The 17,521-nt window shown below is 48.2% G+C and overlaps 1 protein-coding gene across 3 annotated transcripts in view; it reads right to left on the reverse strand.

Annotated features, from left to right (window-relative positions):
- Nucleotides 1-17,521, reverse strand: part of HEG1 (heart development protein with EGF like domains 1) — an 85,802-nt gene that overhangs the window by 13,524 nt on the left and 54,757 nt on the right. For all 3 annotated transcript variants that reach the window (XM_045903021.3, XM_045903020.3, XM_064572818.1), the window contains 3 exons: nt 14,404-14,538; nt 9,138-9,180; nt 8,968-9,005 (listed from right to left, as the gene is read on the reverse strand). In XM_045903021.3, coding sequence (XP_045758977.1) covers nt 8,968-9,005; nt 9,138-9,180; nt 14,404-14,538 — 216 coding nt within the window. The remainder of the gene's footprint in view (nt 1-8,967; nt 9,006-9,137; nt 9,181-14,403; nt 14,539-17,521) is intronic.

The following is a 17,521-nucleotide window of genomic DNA, read 5'->3' on the forward strand; positions in this document are numbered from 1 at the left end:
TCCCTCTGCTTTTTTCCCTGCTTGTGCTCTATCTCTGTGTCAAATAAATAAATAAAATCTTTAACAAACAAACAAGTGCATGGGATTTCAATCAACATCAACTATAACGTTTATAGTTTTGTGGAGCTCTGAATGTTTATTTATTACGGTGAGACAGAAGGCAGGGAATGTCATCTTAGGCTTATCTGTCCTATCCTGTCTAGTTTGAAGAGATTCTCCAGAATGATGAACTTGGAATTCTTAGTCTTCCTCTCTAACATTTGTTGATATTTCATGGTCTTTATCTTCTCTTGATTCTTTTTGTGGTTTGGTCTGGTCATAGTTTGCTACTGCTGACATTGCTGCTGGGAGCCCGCTGCGGGCCTTGGTCTTTCCTGCAGGCGACATCTGTCCTTGCTTCTATGCTCATTTGGGCTGGAAACTACTACTGGACTGTCTACGTAGCCAGCCCCTCCCTGGGAACGTTCACCCCGTCGTGTGCGGTTTATGGCCAAGGCGGTTACAGGGGGTCATGCTTGAATGTGTAGCACCAACCTTGGCTACAGCTAACTGGTCTGGAAGTAAACACGGGATCCAAACTGGATCAGTCAGTTCCTTCCCGGGAATCTCAATTTGGTAAAGAGAAAGAGAGGGTGAGAGAGAGAGAGAGAGAGCGCACGAGCACAAGGGCCTTCTCTTTCAAAATGGTGGAATCAGTGACATGCACTTGAAGCTCTCGGGGGAGTCTATTTTCAGTCACGTTCTCTGGGAAGGAGGGAAAGCCTGTACATAGACACACACAGCAAAGAGCGAAGATGAGAGATGAAGGTGGAGTCATGTTAATGTGTACCCTGAAAAGTAGGCCCCCAACCTCCAGCTGCTGTGGTTCCCCACAATTCCCTGATTCTTATTCCTCCTGATGCTGGAATTCCATGACACACCCCAGGATCCTTCCCATAAACGGTCTTTTGTTGCTTAAGCTAGCGAGGCTTATTTACTCCAGAAGAACCTTAGCCAACTGTGATACTGTGATTTATAATGAGAAATATATATGTGGTCTTGTTCCCCTTCCAGGCAAAGAGCTCTTAAAACCCTCGGAATTTCCTAAGTGAAGAGAACAGAAAGGTATGTCTTTTGTTATATTAACGATGTGACCTTTGGAAAACACTTGAGGCGTGGGGTGGAAGGGGAGGGGGGCAGGCTGCCTAGAGAACAACCCTGTGATTGGAGGGTTGGAATTTTCAGTTCCTACCTCCTGACCTCTGGAGAGGGGAGAGGGGCTGAAGGTTGAGTTCACCAACGGCCAGTGACCTAGTCAATCAATCGTGCCTATATAATGAAGCCTCCATAAAAACCCAAAAGGACAGAGTTGGAAGAGCTTCCGGGTGGGTGAACATGCAGAGAGCTGGAGAGAGTGGCTCGCTGGGAGAAGCTCCGCACCCTTTCCCCAGGCCTTGCCCTATGCACCTCTTCCATCTGGCTGTCCATCATGAGTTACATCCTTTTATAATAAACCAGTGATCTACTGAGCAAACTATTTACTTTCAGTTCTGTGAGCCACTGTAGCAGATTAATCCAACCCAAGCTGGGTATCGTGGGAACCACTGGTCTATAGCCGGTTGGTCAGAAGTACAGGTAACAGGCACCTGGGTTTGCAGTTGGCATCTGATGAAGAAGGGGGACGGTCTTATGGGACTGAGCCCTCAACTTGTGGGATCTGACGCTATGTCCAGGTAGATCAGAAATGTCAGAAGTGAGTTAATTGCTTGGTGGCGTGGAAAAAACACACATCAGAAATGGTGTCAGATTGAACCAACCAATACACCTTGTTTTAAAACCCTTGAGCCCATTAGACCTTTCTAGGTGGCCACATTAGTTTTACCTTATTTCTTTTTTTTTAAATTTTTTTAAAAGATTTTATTTATTTGACAGAGAGAGACACAGCGAGAGAGGGAACACAAGCAGGGGGAGTGGGAGAGGGAGAAGCAGGCTTCCCGAGGAGCAGGGAGCCCGATGCGGGGCTCGATCCCAGGACCCTGGGATCATGACCCGAGCCGAAGGCAGGCGCTTAACGACTGAGCCACCCAGGAGCCCCAGTTTTACCTTATTTCATTATCACTTTTTTAAGTAGGCTCCGTGCCCAGTGTGGAGCCCAACTTGGGGCTCGAACTCACCACCCTGAACTGAGATCAAGAGTTGGATGCTTAACTTACTAAGCCAGGCACCCCTCATTAGTTTTATTTTAAAATTCATTCATTTCTCCCCATAGCCCCCCTCACTGAGCTCATCAGTAATGCACAGTTAAAATTTTGCCTTTTAAATCTTTCCATTCCTTTTGCATCAGCTTTCCTTTAGAATTTCTGTTCACAGCATATTTTCCTTCTCTGTGCCTTTTGAAATGTGTCTTTCTCACATCTATAGGCCATATGTGGCCATGCCCAAGAGCAGACACAGAGCAGGACTCCCCTCTCCCAAGGCCTGCTTCCTTTCCATTCTGACACTGAGGTCCAGTGAAGACTGCGTGAGATGCTGGCTTCAAGGTGAATGAGATTTCCAGCTGACTTCTGGACAATTATCTTTTTTTTCCCTCCTAAGCAGTTTAGTGCTGTCATCCTGGATGTCTGTGATGAGTGACTGACTCCTGCCAACACACAGCATTTCCACTGGTGTGAATCTTTTTGAAGCCTAGTGTAACAACAGACTGAACACACTTCAAAGATACTTTATACACCTGCCACCAGACGGTGGGATGGGCGGGAAGACAATGTAGATCTTTAAGTTGAACATCCTAGTTTCATTGGAAGCCGAGGAAGAGGACTGTACATGGGGAAAACAGGCTCTAAATCCTTTCAGGCCATGCTAGGAGGCTGGTGGGGAAGAAGTCTCTGCTGAGGGGAGCACAGGACCTTTGAATGGAAAGAATGCCCTACCAAAAGGCATGTTGTGAACATAAAAGAGGGATGGGTAAAAATGTCTGCAGCCAAAGATAATCTGGGAAAATTATGTGAGTTCTGTAATCACAAAGTGAAAAGAACCACAAAACAGAAAAATGGCTTGGAGGATGAGAATATTTAAAAAAAGACATTAAGGGATGCCTGGGTGGCTCAGTCAGTTAAGCGTCTGCCTTCGGCTCAGGTCATGATCTCAGGGTCCTGGGATCCAGCCCCACATGGGGCTCCTTGCTCCGCAGGGAGTCTGCTTCTCCCTCTGCCTTTCCTTGTGCGCTCTCTCTGTCTCAAATAAATAAATAAAATCTTAAAAAAAAAAAAAAAGACGTTAAAAAGGTAGCAAGAGGGGAATGGTATATCTGCAGAGTAGAATTCCATAGTTTTTGAAAGTGACCTTATAAAATTACGTAAATGAAAATATTGCACAGCTTACTAGGCTTAAAAGGTTACAAAACACTATGTTCTGTTAGGAGATACACACATATATACTTCTAGAAAGATATATAATACCAGTGCTTCTTATTCTTTAATATGCATACAAATCTGCATATTGATCAAATCGAGGGGTCTGGTTAAAGCTCAGATTCTGATTCTGTTGGTTTGGAGTGGGGATGAAGCCGGCGCTGCTGGTGTGTGGGCCAGGGGAGAGGCCAGGGTATGAACAGTGGTGTTTAATGGGTGACTGCACTTTCCTTCTTCCCTCAACTTCTATTTCTAATTAACTTGAGTTTAAAAATGAAAATTAATGGGCATGTGTTATTTTTATGATGAGACAACCACATTAATTTATTTTAAAGAGTGAAAAGAGGGGAAGCAGACTGAGACGCGGCAGGAGACTCGAGGGGAGCCAGTGTAAACCCAGGCAGAGGAGGGAATGTGCGCCCGAGAGAAGAGAGAAGGCGGGGCACGGGGAGCCTGGGGCACCTCTGCTGATGGTCTGTAAGAGAATCCTAAGGCCAGGACAAGTGGTAGAAGGCAGACTTGCTTGGATCTGCCGTATAAACAGACATAGGTGACATGGAAAGAAAATAAAAAGGAGTGCAGGGACAGGTGCAGACATGAGCTGGAGGATGGCTGTCAGGGCGCAGGTGGCCGGCCCTGCCAGGAGCCCACAGGAGTCCAGCTGGCCCGTGCTACCTCCGAGACTAAAGGGCTTGGGAGAAGCCTTGTCCTGACCCCTCCAGCTTGACGGAACAAGGAGGGAATCTGCACACAACTAGAAAGCTAACAGAAACTTGTAGAAAGGCAGGCCATAGGTTATGCCTAAACCCAGAATACAGTGAGCTGCATCACTCCCAGGAATGTAGGGATGAGGGACTCTGAAGACTGTGACTAAACAAAGCTGGGCTCTCCATCTCACTGGGCTTGGGTAGGGCCTGTGCCCCAAGTCATCTGCACAGAGAAGAAGAATTTCTTGCTTGCAAAGAATCTAGCCTAAGCCGTAGCCCCAAGAAGGCACTCACTCTCTTTGGTGGCGACAACAGAAGTGACAATGGCGAGTGGTCAGGGCCCTATTATTGGACACAAAACAATGAGTGATGAGCCACAGATTCCACAAGGTGCCATCACCACAGAGGGGGTGAAATTCAGGTGTTTCCCATTCCTTAACCAACACTGAGGACTGATCAGAGAGCTCAGACAAGGGCTAGGGTGGCAGGTGCTATTTATTATCAGTCACTATTCATTGCTTGGCAACACTAAAACAGATGATCAGAATCACACAGTGACATCCACACACCATCCAGGAGTTAACCTAAGTCACCAACACAAGGTGGCTGGGAGAGAGCCATCCAGACAGAAGCCTGCCCCCTGCTGGACATACTGATGACAACTTGGATGAAAGGGGAAGGCGAAGAAGTCTCAGATCAGAGAGAAATCCTGGCTACCGCCAAGACCCCACAAACATAATGGGGGGACACAGGAACTTACAGAAGGGTCAATGGATGTAGGGGTATATCATCTCCAGACGTCGATAGTATTTAATGAACTCTGAAAAAAAAAATCACTAAATGCCACTTAGAACAATGCCCTGCAGCTCTCTCCCCTTTCCCTCAACCCTTTGTGCGGCTTTCCCCTAGATCCGTTCTCCCTCCTTGGATCACTCTTCCATTCACTGAGAAATTGAAGCCTTTTCTGGCAAAGCCTATTTAGAGAGTTGTTTGACCAAAGGAGGTTTGAAATACCAGTTCATGAGAGGCCTGTCAGGACCAGGAGGCACCAGGAGGACTTGGCAGATGGCTGGTTCAACCCCAGAGGCGGCCACATCTCCACACTCCTCACCTGTTTCCCCCACTCTCTCTCTGCCATCAGAAGGGGTGTTCTATTCTATTTCTTGCACATGCGATACAACTCTACTGTACCTTGAACCTTCCTCCGTCCCTCCCTCAAATTATTCTTTTTTTGGGTGCCTGGGTGGCTCAGATGGTTAAGCGTCTGCCTTCGGCTCAGGTCATGATCCCAGGGTCCTGGGATCGAGTCCCGCGTCGGGCTCTCTGCTCCTTGGGAGCCTGCTTCTCCCTCTGCCTCTCTCGCTCTGTCTCTCATGAATAAATAAATAAAATCTTTAAAAAAAAGAAAAAAAAATTATTCTTTTTTTTCCAAAGATTTTATTTATTTATTTGAGAGAGAGCGTGAGAGCAAGCACAAGCAGGGGGAACAGGAGAGGGAGAGGCAGGACCGATGCGGGACTCGATCCCAGGACCCTGAGATCATGACCCGAGCCGAAGGCAGATGCTTAACCAACTGAGCCACCCAGGCGCCCCTCCTCAAATTATTCTTGAGCCATCCTCTATGACATTATCTAAGCCTCTCTGTTTCTAATACTTACAATGTCTCAGAATCAGGTTTGCAGGCTTGTGGGGCCTGTTAGCTCTAAAACCACCTCTTCTATAGAACTAGACCATTTAGTTGTAGTATTCTAGCATTTAGTGAACAGGTCTCAAATAGCTTAAACGTTGTGCCTGACTATTCAGCCTCCTCTTTCTACATTGAAAGTTCTAGGTTTTCTTCTGCCTAATTTTGTGTGCAGGCTACTCCATTCTGTGATCAGTTTAAGAGTGCTCTATGGCTCAGTTCTGGTTTTTTTTTTTTAAGATTTTATTTATTTGAGAGAGAGAGAATGAGAGAGAGAGAGCACGAGAGGGAAGAGGGCAGAGGGAGAAGCAGACCCCCTGCTGAGCAGGGAGCCCGATGTGGGACTCGATCCCGGGGCTCCAGGATCATGACCTGAACTGAAGGCAGTCGCTTAACCAACTGAGCCACCCAGGCGCCCATCTCAGTTCTGGTTTTAAGTGAGGTGTGAGATTCACATTAGAAAGTGAACAAGGTAATTCCATATCCCAGGCAGCCCTTGTAAAGCACAGGATCTTTAAATCCTTCCTGAACAGAAGCATTTAAACATCCTGAACCCAGTTGAGAAAGCTTGTCTAGTGATTTTTAGAAAAGGACATACACTGTTATCCATACTGTTTTACATAAGCCAACTCTCAAAAAAAAAAAAAAAAAAATCCTGAAGCCTCCAGTTATGGGATGAATAAGTCACAGGAATAAAAGGTCCAACACAGGGAATAGGGAATGGTATTGTAACAGTGCTGTAGGGTGACAGATGGGAGCTACACAGGTGGTGAGCATAGCAAAATGTACAGACTTGTCCAATCATGTCATACACCTGAGACATTGTGTGTCGACTGTACTTCAATTAAAAAACAAACAACTAAAGCCTACTTTTTTTTTTCTGAAGATCTAATTGGCTTTATTAAGTGTTTCATTAGTCAGGCAGAGTTCCATCTAGCAAGTAGAGAGGAGCTCCTGAAGCCTACCTTTCCAAGCACTGATATTAAAAAATAATTTTGACTACTTTTTAATTTTTAAAAAGCCTAATGTATGGTAACTTCCTCTTCTTATTAAACCGAGTACACCTGTGATACTGTGATATAATAAGAAGTATCTATTTGGTATTCACTCCTCCTTCTTAGCATGAGCTCCTAAAATCCTTGGAATTTCTGAGTGAAAGGGGTGAGAGTTACATCTTTTGTTATTCATAAGGAGCCTCTTTCATCCACACCTCAGTTTATGCTAATGAAGCATCCTCTCCAAGGATGGGGCTGGTTGCCAGGGGAACCAACCAGAGGGTTGGAACTTTCAGCCCCACCTCCAACCTCCAATGGCCAATGACCATTGATTTCATCAATTGATCCTGTACAATGGAACCCCCCTAAAAATCCTAAACAGTGAAGTTCAGAGAAATTCTGGGCTGGTGAAGACACAAAGGTGCGGGGAAGGTGATGCACCTGGGAAAGCATGGAAGTTCTGAGCAGATGCCCCTATCCCTGCCCATGCATCTCTTCCATTTGGCTGTTTCTGAGTTGTTCCTTTATAATCAACTGGTAACATTAAGTTTCTTGCACATGGGAGTCAACTCTACTGTAGCTTCAAGTTCTGTAAGTTGCTCTAGCAAATTACTGAACGTGAGGAGGGGATCATGGGAACCTCAGATTTATAGCGGGCTGGTCAGAAGTACCAGAGGCCTAGACTTGGGACTGTCTGAAGTAGGGGCAGTCCTGGGACACTGAGACCTTAATGTCTGGTGTCTGGCACTCTGGAAAATGTCAGAATCGCCTGCCGTGAGGGAAACCTCCCCACCCCCACATTTAGTGTTAGAAGCTTTGTGAGTAAAAACCAGTTCATGGTAGCATGGAACACCATTTGGTGTGTGATGACTCAGGTCCATCATGATGAATGATGCGTAAGTGCTTTTATGACACCAAGGTGTCCCCGGGGATTCCTAAATAAGATAGGGCTGTCTACCACGCCGGGGCCTCAGCCTATTACTTAAAAAAACACATTAATTCTGTGAGCTCCTCCCTCTGTTCTATAGGACTCTGAATGTATTTGTTTTCAGAAGTGCTTCCCCAGTCTTTCCCTTAGGCTGTCCACTTGCTAGTTTGCAGTAAGGATAAAGCCGATACCCCAAATGACCAGTAATCCTAGATGGATATGTAATTCCAAGTCTCTGGACTCTGGCCTCAAAGTGGCTCCATGCTGGGCACACTGACATAGCTTTACGTCAGCTAAGTACGGAATTTTTTTACTTTCTTATTTCATTTTATTTACTTTTCATTTATGCTCAAAGAAAATGCAATAATGACACTTACTAACAAGAAAGTTTTATGAGCAAAGAAACTACCAGTGAAGACATATACTGTTAGGGATACCATTGGGGAATAGGAACCGGGCACTTTGACGCGTGTTAAATAAGGTCACGTCTAAGGCACACTCATCTATAGAATGAGGGTCAAAGCTTTCCTAAAATAAAGTACTGAATGTTGTTATTCCTATTATATCCTATATCCCAGAATTTCTTTCATTAATTTCTCAGCTCTGGATATCCGAAAATGTCAGTGAAAGTGATCTGAAACGAGTCACAACTCTTTTTCTCAAGGCACTGAATCCACCCTCCATCCTGCAGCCTGACCTGATTTTCTCCATCAGCTGCTGCCCTGCTCTGGGACTCCCGCTGCTTCCACAATGGGTACTGATTAGAGTCTAAAGTCTTGGGCTGGCTGGCAAACACCCCAACAGCTCGGTCCACATGTTCTCTGCCAAACTAACCCTCCACTTGGCCTTCCTCTCCTTCTGTCCTCAGCCCCACCACACACACCGTCCCCGGAACACCACCAGCCCGGGCTGCCCTGAGACCTTGAAGTTGTTTCCTCTGCCCGGATTCCTTCTTCTCCACACCTGCCACTGGAAGTCTTCCAAAACCTCCAATTCCATCCCCTCCTGCTCCTTCCCTCCCTGCCTCCCACGTCCCCCTCCCACCTAATTTCTTGTATTAACACTCCACAGTCAGGGCTGTTCAGGAATCATTTCCTCTGTCAGACCTGGAGGCCCTTGAGGGCGCTCTGCCTTCCCCATACCTCCCAGCACAGCAGCTGAGATGTGATGGAACGGGGAAGAGACGCAAGCCTTGTGCATGGAAACCATGCCAGCCCTCCCCCCCCACCCCGCGCCACGAATCTCGAGATCTTTGCATACTCACGGTTTCCACAGTTGAGACCACCAAGCCCAAATGGGCAACTGCAAGTCAACAGAGAAAAAGAATGAGAATTAGTTTCAACAATCAAAAGAAATAACTGAGGCAATCTATCCAAGTAACTTCTAGGTAAAGTTTGTAACAAATTCATCAGAATAAATGAGCATGGAGCCTACCTCATACAGGTTTCATTTTCGAGTCTATATCCATCTTCACATGCTGAAAGAGAAAAAGGAATATCCATGAATATGTCCCTTGACCTCCCTTGTCCCAAACTGACAGTTATTAGACACCAGCCATCTTCAAGTCCACAAGAATATTCTAGAGCCAGAAGCCTACAAACAGCTTTAGAATTATCCATAACTTGCGAGCTCAACTGTTAATTTTTTTAAAAGATTTTATTTATTTATTTGAAAAAGAGGGAGAGTGCATGAGCAGGGGGAGAGGGGGAGGGAGAAGCAGACTTCTGCTGAGCAGGGAGCCCTATGTGGAGCTCGATCCCAGGACCCTGGGATCATGACCTGACCCGAAGGCAGACGCTCAACCAACTGAGCCACCCAGGCGCCCCTTTTAAGTTTTTTTTTTTTTAAAGATTTTATTTATATCACAAAATTTTCTTAACCTTTTAGTGGCTCTCAGTTTCCCATCTATATTTAAAAAAAAGGATCATGATAGCAATAGTAATATCTACCTTATCATTTCTTGGAGACAATTATGTAAAATAAGACATGTAAACGGCTTAGCACAGTGCCTGGCACATAGTTAGCACCAAATAAATGATTATAGTTGTAATTATTATCCAACACATGCAATTCTCTTTGGAAGTTCTCTGTGGCCCCTGTATAACATCCTTCCATATACACAAAGACAAATGCTTTACCTTCTTTAACGTAGGTCAAACCTTTAACCTGCTGTTGGCCCCAACAGCCCCTTCCAAGAGGAAGTAGAGCTGTGATATCCTCTGGGACATGGTCCTGGTGGATGCCTCAGTTTTCATAGAATGCTCGCCCTATCTATAGTCTGTGCAGGGGATTCTGGACATATCTAGGTGAGTGCTAATCAGCACAGCACCCAAGAACGGAACTTGGAACCCTCTGGTGGTGCTGCTGATGGACTGGAGGGCTGTGGTCCAGCCATTCCTGTGGGTCAGCAGTTCCTGAATTTATTTGATCACGGAACACTTTCAACACTACAATAAGCTGACAGAACAGCATGAGCTATAATGCATGCTTGGATGAAAGCAGACAATAAAAAATGGCCTCATCGTCAAATTCATTGCTGCAAGAAGTGATAGAAATTTGATTCATGAATAATGTACAATGCACACTGCATAAAAGATCACAGATAAGAAAAGGTACACAGCGTAGAGCAGCGATCCCCAGACAGACAGCACACATGCTGACAGTGGGATGTGAGTGTCGGCAGCATGCTCGGCTCGGGGCGGGGGCGGGGGGGGGGGGCGCACACCCTGGGGGCTGGGACAGGAGCTCTCTCGTCCACGTCCCGCATCCTCTGCTACGGATTAGTGCATGATAATATTAACTGATGTAGATGTGCTCATTGCTGTTCTTCCTTCTATGTTTAATGTTGGATGCTACATTTTTCTAGCATCTCTTTTGTTGTCAGAGGTTATTGACGAATCACTAGAGCTGACTGGAACAGTTCAGAAAACACTGCTCTTGATAGTCTGCAAACCCTTCCAGCAGATCACTGAGAGCTGAAAACCTGGCCCGCACCGTTGTGGCTCCGCAGAAGCGCCTTTCTTGAGCCACAGTCTCTTGCGTGAAGGGCCATTCTAAGCAGCAGTGCTGGGCAAGTCCCTGGGACTTAGCGCAGGCCGCCATGGACCCCACTGCCACAATACCACTCAGTAACCTCTCAGGGAGGACGCCCCACAGAAATTCCTCTTGGGCCTTGGGTCCTAAAAAGATGGGGATGCTCTGAACAACTGTATTTTATTTTATGGACCCTGGCTCTTTTTAAAACCATATTTCTTTCTTTGTCTCAGTATCCAAGAAGCTCAGAGCTGGAGTGAGTGGCCTGCCTTTAGCAAACACGTGGGACCTTTTAGCCTACCTTTCTGCATTTTTTGCAACAAAGTAGGGCAAAATCATATCCCATTTAGGGAAGGAGGAACGAGGCGCCCTCCCACACCTTTGACATGTTTGAGACTGCTGCTGGCCTTACTCAGGTGAGGCTCCTCTGAGGAACAAGCTGAGAACTCCTGCTTCCCTGGGTGTGGAAAGCACTGGGCCCAGGCTGTCCTCATGCTACAGTGGTTTGTGGGAGCCGGGGAGCCAGCCCTGGGTGCCCCACGGCTCTGTCTGCAGGCAGCTTGCTAGGGACGGTTGGCATCCCCGTGACTCATCCCCATCCATCTCGGCACCGAGGCAGGCTGATGTCACACCAGTCTGTTCTATTCTGAACACTTCTTCCTGGAAATGTTTTTACATCAGATCGACCCACCCAACCCTCATCTGCTGGGTGGGAGCTTTCCACCCCGTGGCTGTCATCCTGCCAGACGGAACGTCCATCTGTTGTCCTGCCCACGAGCTGACGGGCTGGGCTGTTTTCACTTGGCTTCAGAAGGGGCCTGACTTCCTGGTGTAACAATACTTCTTTACTTCAAATGGGCTCGTTCCGTCATTCGTCAAAGACAGCGTGCCGCCATGGGCCCGGTGCTGTCCTCGGGGTTCTTGGAGGGAAAGCTCATCAGAAGGCTCCAGTGTATCTTAGGTTCCAGCTCCTCTTCTCCACACACTGGCAGGACAGTGACCCGTGGGGCACTGAAGACAAGAGGAGTGTAGCAACGGCCAGTCTTTGTGCCCAGACTGGGCTTCCCCTCCTGACATGCGACACAAGCCAATGCAAGTCTTCTGGCCTTTTTGGTAAAATAAGTGGTGGAGTCTTCAAGGCTCATTTTGTTCCCAAGACCTGCCACTCTTGTCCTATCATATTTGCTGCCCTGCCATCCATTTGTTAATTCGACAGACATTTGTCAAAGGCCACAATGTGCTAAGCATATTCTCGACACAGGTCTGGCTTTCAAGGCATTTGCAGCCTGGTGAGAGAAAGAGGCCTGCATGATGGAAGGAAGCTAAGACACCTGTGGGAAGGACACCTACTTTAATTTCATATGACGCTTTGCAAGTCTGGTAAAGACACCGTGAAGCTCTTTTATGTGAAACACTAATGAGTGCGTATATGTGTACAAGAACAATACAGGCTCGCTGATGTACAGCTTTAGAAAACATACCCACATACCCCTAGCCCCCATTTAGACTGAGCACTGACCTCAGATTTGAGGTGTCCAAAAGGGGACTTATTTTAAGTACCCCTGTGCTCCAGCATCAATGGCCAGAAGATGTCACTGCAACCCATCAGAACCCAGCCAACGGGGCTGTGGCCTGAGGACCTGCCAATTCCGTTCATCAGAGGCCTGATGGCCACGGATGAAAGTCTAACCAGCGAGGATACTACAGAAATGAGGCTTAGCAGGGCCTTGGCAACAAGCCCGAGAGCCAACCAAGGTATCCTCATGCTGCATCTTGGGTCCTTACTTGATCAACATATGGTTGCCGGAGGCTGTCATTGCATTGAAAAGTCTCGGCCGGTCCTGCTATCGCTAATGCTAGTCTGCAAGCGAGACAAGTAAGAAATCGCTGACTTGGAAACAGAGGCAAGTGGCTGGGGCCGCCAGAGCAGAGGTGGCAGGGCCGTTCTCGAGGCTGTCAGAGACTCCAGGGACTCAGTGTACTGGGGCCACCACTCCCATGGGCCCCACTTCTACCCACCCCGCCTTCCCTCCTGCCAGCTCTCCAGCACCCCAGCACATGGAATTAGCAGAGGTCACGTCACCTTCCCACATGAAGCGGGGCTCAACGCCCCAGTCTCCAAGAAGAGCAAGGAATACTTTGCATTAAACCAGTTAAGATGGAACTAGGAATCTTCTGTGCATCAAAGGGGCACACTGACATGCGCTGATCAACGCTGTGAGGTCACCATGCCTCAGGACTGCTGGCCCGCACACGGGGTCAGAGCCCAGGGCAGGGCCGGCGTGCAGAGCAGAGGTCCGCACTTCCAAAGCCATTGTGTACAAACCTGAGTCAGGAGGTCTGAAGCTCAGGACGACGGCCCTGAGATGTATTTTTATCCTCTCCTGATGGAGCCAGTCTCCACTGGGAGGTCCTGATAGCAAGAAGTGGCATGTCACCTTTCCCTAGTATGTGACTTCCACTCAGGGTCCAGTACATCTGTCCCCAGCAGGTGCTGGCCAAGCAGGAAGCCTGTGATGCAGACACTCCCATGTGGTGCAATATGCTGCCAGCTACACGAGGGCCTTGGGATTGCTCGTTTTTCTGGGGATTATAAATTCCAGCAGTCTTTTATGAGGCAGAGACACAGTGTGCTGGACTTGAATGAATTTTACTTTACAGCAGCATTCTGGCCGTGCACTCCCGCAGCACCCTTTATTTCAAACTGAACGAATTTGAGTCTCACCTAAACGGTTAGCAGAATTACACCCTTACACCCCTCATGAAACCTTTAAACCTAGAACTCACTAATTCAGCCCTGTCCTGGTGAAAAGCAAGGGTTGATGCTGATGGCTTACAAAGCACCTCCCTATACACGGCCTTCCTCAATTTCTAGAATGTCCAAGGGAGCACCGCTGTACCCATTTTGCAGAAGAGGAAAAACAGGCTCAAGCAAAGCAAAGTGTCTGGCCCAGGAAGATACATGATCCGTGAGGTGGAGTCGGACTCTGACTCTCCTAAGCCTCAGCAGGACTTTGTCCATGAGGCCACAGCTGCCTCTAAAAGGGACAGGCTTGGTGCGCCTGGGTGGCTCAGGTGGTTGGGTGTCTGCCTTTGGCTCGGGTCATGATCCCAGGGTCCTGGGATCGAGCCCCACATCGGGCTCCCTGCTCGGCAGGAAGCCTGCTTCTCCCTCTCCCGCTGACTGAGCACTGACCTCAGATTTGAGGTGTCCCACTCCCCCTGCTTGTGTTCCCTCTCTCGCTGTGTCTCTCTCTGTCAAATAAATAAAATCTCTAAAAAAATATAATAAAATAAATAAATAAATAAAAGGGACAGGCCTGACTCCGTGCTTGGGTTTCCATTTTCAAAGATTAGCAGACAACAGAATCAAGCTTTGGGAATTAAAACAATAATTTTCCTAACTTCTCTAAGTGAAGTTAGGCATGGGCTTTCCCATTCTGTCTTCTTTTCCTCCGAACATGAAGGGCCAGACCAGTGTGCACTAGTCAGAGATAATGCTATTGTTCTACGGAGATAACATACCCAGTCCTGCTGTGGCCAACAGGACAAGAACAAATTACTCCCAGTTTGGAACCGTCACACCTAGAGCAGAGGGCTTGGGGCAGAGAAAAGCATCTTCCCCGTGCCGGGACAGGCCGCAGGAGCCCCGAGAACCTGCTAGTACCTCGGCAGGAGTGGTCCATCTTGTTGAACTGGAAGTAGCCCGACTTGCACTGACACAGGGCGACCCCGTCCAGGTCGGTGCAGATGGAGGTCTCCTTGTCACATTCCGGAGTCTTCCGCTTGCACAGGCTGCCCGCTAGAATGGAAAAGCAAGACGGTGACATAAAACAAACGCTTCTCCACTTCAAACCCGAAGATGCATGAACTTTCTATTTAAAGAGGCTCTGAGAACAGTTTCCAAAAAGCCTGCCTGGTACAAGACTCCTTTTAGAAGCCCCTTTGGAGACCCCTCCGCCATTCCTTCCCTGGCTCAGCCCCCAGGCCCCCGGGGCCCCAAGCATGCCGTGGGACAGAGAACCCAGACAGAAGAAAGGGCGTGCTGTCCCCGACTCCAGCATCCACCGCAACCCCGGCCCCGGATGCCGTGCTCTCTGCCGTGGCTGCCTGCTAAAGCGCCGCAGCGGGAGCCAGCACAGAGCCGGGAAACGTCACCATGCCCTGCTTAGGACTCGGTGAGGCTCAGACCTGTCTCCAGTGGAGGCTGTGTCTGGGTCTGCTCTGAGTCTGCGGCCTGAAGGGAGGCCATGCACTCCCGAGACAGGGTAGCCTGCCGCCCACGGATGGATTCCCAGGGTCGGCACGGCAGATCATCTGCTGCCCCAGCATGATGTTCTTTAATTATGTTCCCTGGCTGTCTCCCCGCCGCACTGGCGGGTTTTGGGGGCCTTCTTCATCTCGGGGGCTCCATCACCTTGCCCAGAGATGGTGACACACGGCGCTCAGTACATGCTCTGAAGGTGCTGTCGGGCTGTCAGTCTACCAGGCTGTCACCACGGAAGGCAGGTGTGGGCAGAGGAGTGTCTCTTTCAGGCTTGCTACCTCCTTCTCTTTAGGGCCTGACTTTCTACATGTTAATCTACTTGGCTTGTCCAGCTCTGGGCACGTGGGCCGTGCTCCTGTCACGGGTGACAAAGAAGTATTTCCTTTTTATCAAAAAGCATTCATTGTTGGGCATGTGGCCCTCCCTGAGGCTGCATACAGTAGACCCTCTCTGTATGTATACACGAGACCTGACGAGGGTACGCTTACTATCTAAGACAGGCCCGACAAAAAGACACATGTAAGTGGGGTACACAGTAGAACAAAAATAGGCAACTAACTGGATAGCGAACACTAATGTCTTTACAGGAGGGGGAAGGGGAAGGCAACGCTGAGATTTGCTCTTGCTGCCGGGAGGTTAAGAGCAAGTTCACAACCAGGAGAGGCCACCAAAGGGCAGTGCGTGTATATAGTGCAGGGAGGCATGTTTCCCCTCTCCCACCTTAAGGAAGACACCAATGCGTGCAAAAACCAGGAGTCAGCTCTTATCACAGCACAGCGGCCCCCACCGTAGTGATGTGAGCTGACACCCACTCGGGGCCCCCGCCTCCACCTCCTTTTCTGAGTCCCGAGGGCTTGGCACCTGCTGTACGGCCTGGTCACAGGGAGGTAAGTTTAGGACACAGCTTTGGTTTTCAACACTGCATTTCCTGTCTTTATCATTGGAAGCTGGCGTGCTAAAGCAGAACTCTATTTGTGCGTGTGATAGAATTTCCTTTGTTTATTGTGAAAAGTTGGTATTTAAGCGAGAAAAATTAAGAAAATGGAAAACCTCACCAGGCTTGCTGCAAAGCTGGCACTGCAGAGGGACCAACCCCCTCTGCCCCTCCTCTAAACTTTTTGAAGGCTTTGCCAATCCTCAAGCTTTAATATAAAGAAACACTTCTGGGGCAAAAGGCTGGTGCTGGCCTTGTCCAGCAGCCGGCCTGAGTTGCCTGGCCTGATTAGATATTTTCTGGAAGCCAATGTCACATTTTCCTTCCATCCTGCCCATTAATCCAGCCTGCTGGCAAATACTACTTGCCTGCTAAAGCAACCCTTCCCTGCACAGAAGCAAGGAAAGTTGGCCTTGCCTCTGCAACAGAGGAGTCGCTATCCTAAAAATCCTTAGAGAACATTCCGTCACAAATCCACCAAATGCAACCATGTATAATCCCATTTTCATTTTAAGCCTGGCAATGTGATTGTTCTACATCTACAATTCCCATGGTCGTTCCTGGGCATAACATCCGCCAGACAGACAATGAGAACTTATGCAAACCCAAGGCTGAGACACTCCCTGGGGGATTGCCAAAGACTCTAAGCCTCCGGAGGCATGAGAACTGTAGTTCCTTGGAAGGTGAGGAAGTGGAGGGTCCAGTAGCCCAGTGGGAACACCCAGGTGTTGGAACATGACAGCCCCTGCTTATCAGAGCCACCTCTCTCTCACTCAGAAAGGGAGGCAAGACAGAGCTGGGTATGGACAAGAACCTGAAGAACCGGGAGCAAAACCAGAAAAGTGAGCCTGTTTTCAGCCAAGGTGCATGGCTGCCTTTGTTTTCAAGGGCTCTGAAAAGGGAGGTACAGAATGGGGACTAGCACATGTCGGGGCAGGGGAGCAGATGAGAAATCTCTGGCCCTTCCTCTCAGTTTTGCTCTGAACCTAACACTGCTTTGAGAAAATAAATAAAGAAAATCTTAAAAAACAAAACAAATGGGGCGCCTGGGTGGCTCAGTCGGTTAAGTGTCTGCCTTCGGCTCGGGTCATGATCCCAGGGTCCTGGGATCGAATCCTGCATCAGGCTCCCTGCTCAGCGGGGAGCCTGCTTCTCCCTCTCCCACTCCCCCTGCTTGTGTTCCCTCTCTTGCTGTGTCTCTCTCTGTCAACTAACTAAATAAAAAATCTTTAAAAAACAAAACAAAACAAAGAATGGGACCTCGGCAAGGAAGCAAGGAAGCTAGGGGCTTCCCCATAGGCCACATCAAAGCAGTAGAAAGAATGGGGTCGGAGAGTGGGCACGGCTACTTCTGAGCAGGATCTTACCAATCCAAGTATGTGGCCACTTGATTTGCAAGACATGAAATGCATTTACTAGGGACATAAAAATAACCTGGTACAATGTTGACCGCAAAGGAGGTACTCGAAGTATTTAGTGAATTGGAAGGTCCCCTTCTTACTCACTGGGGAGGAAAAACTGGGACCTTGGAATCACTGGCAAGAGAAACAAAGGAAAATCAAAGAGCTCTTGCCTCGAAGTTGA

The sequence above is a fragment of the Mirounga angustirostris genome, unplaced genomic scaffold (assembly GCF_029215605.1).
Source record: "Mirounga angustirostris isolate CCGP_5_RB_7025 unplaced genomic scaffold, mMirAng1.0.hap1 SCAF_1, whole genome shotgun sequence".
NCBI lineage: Eukaryota > Metazoa > Chordata > Mammalia > Carnivora > Phocidae > Mirounga > Mirounga angustirostris.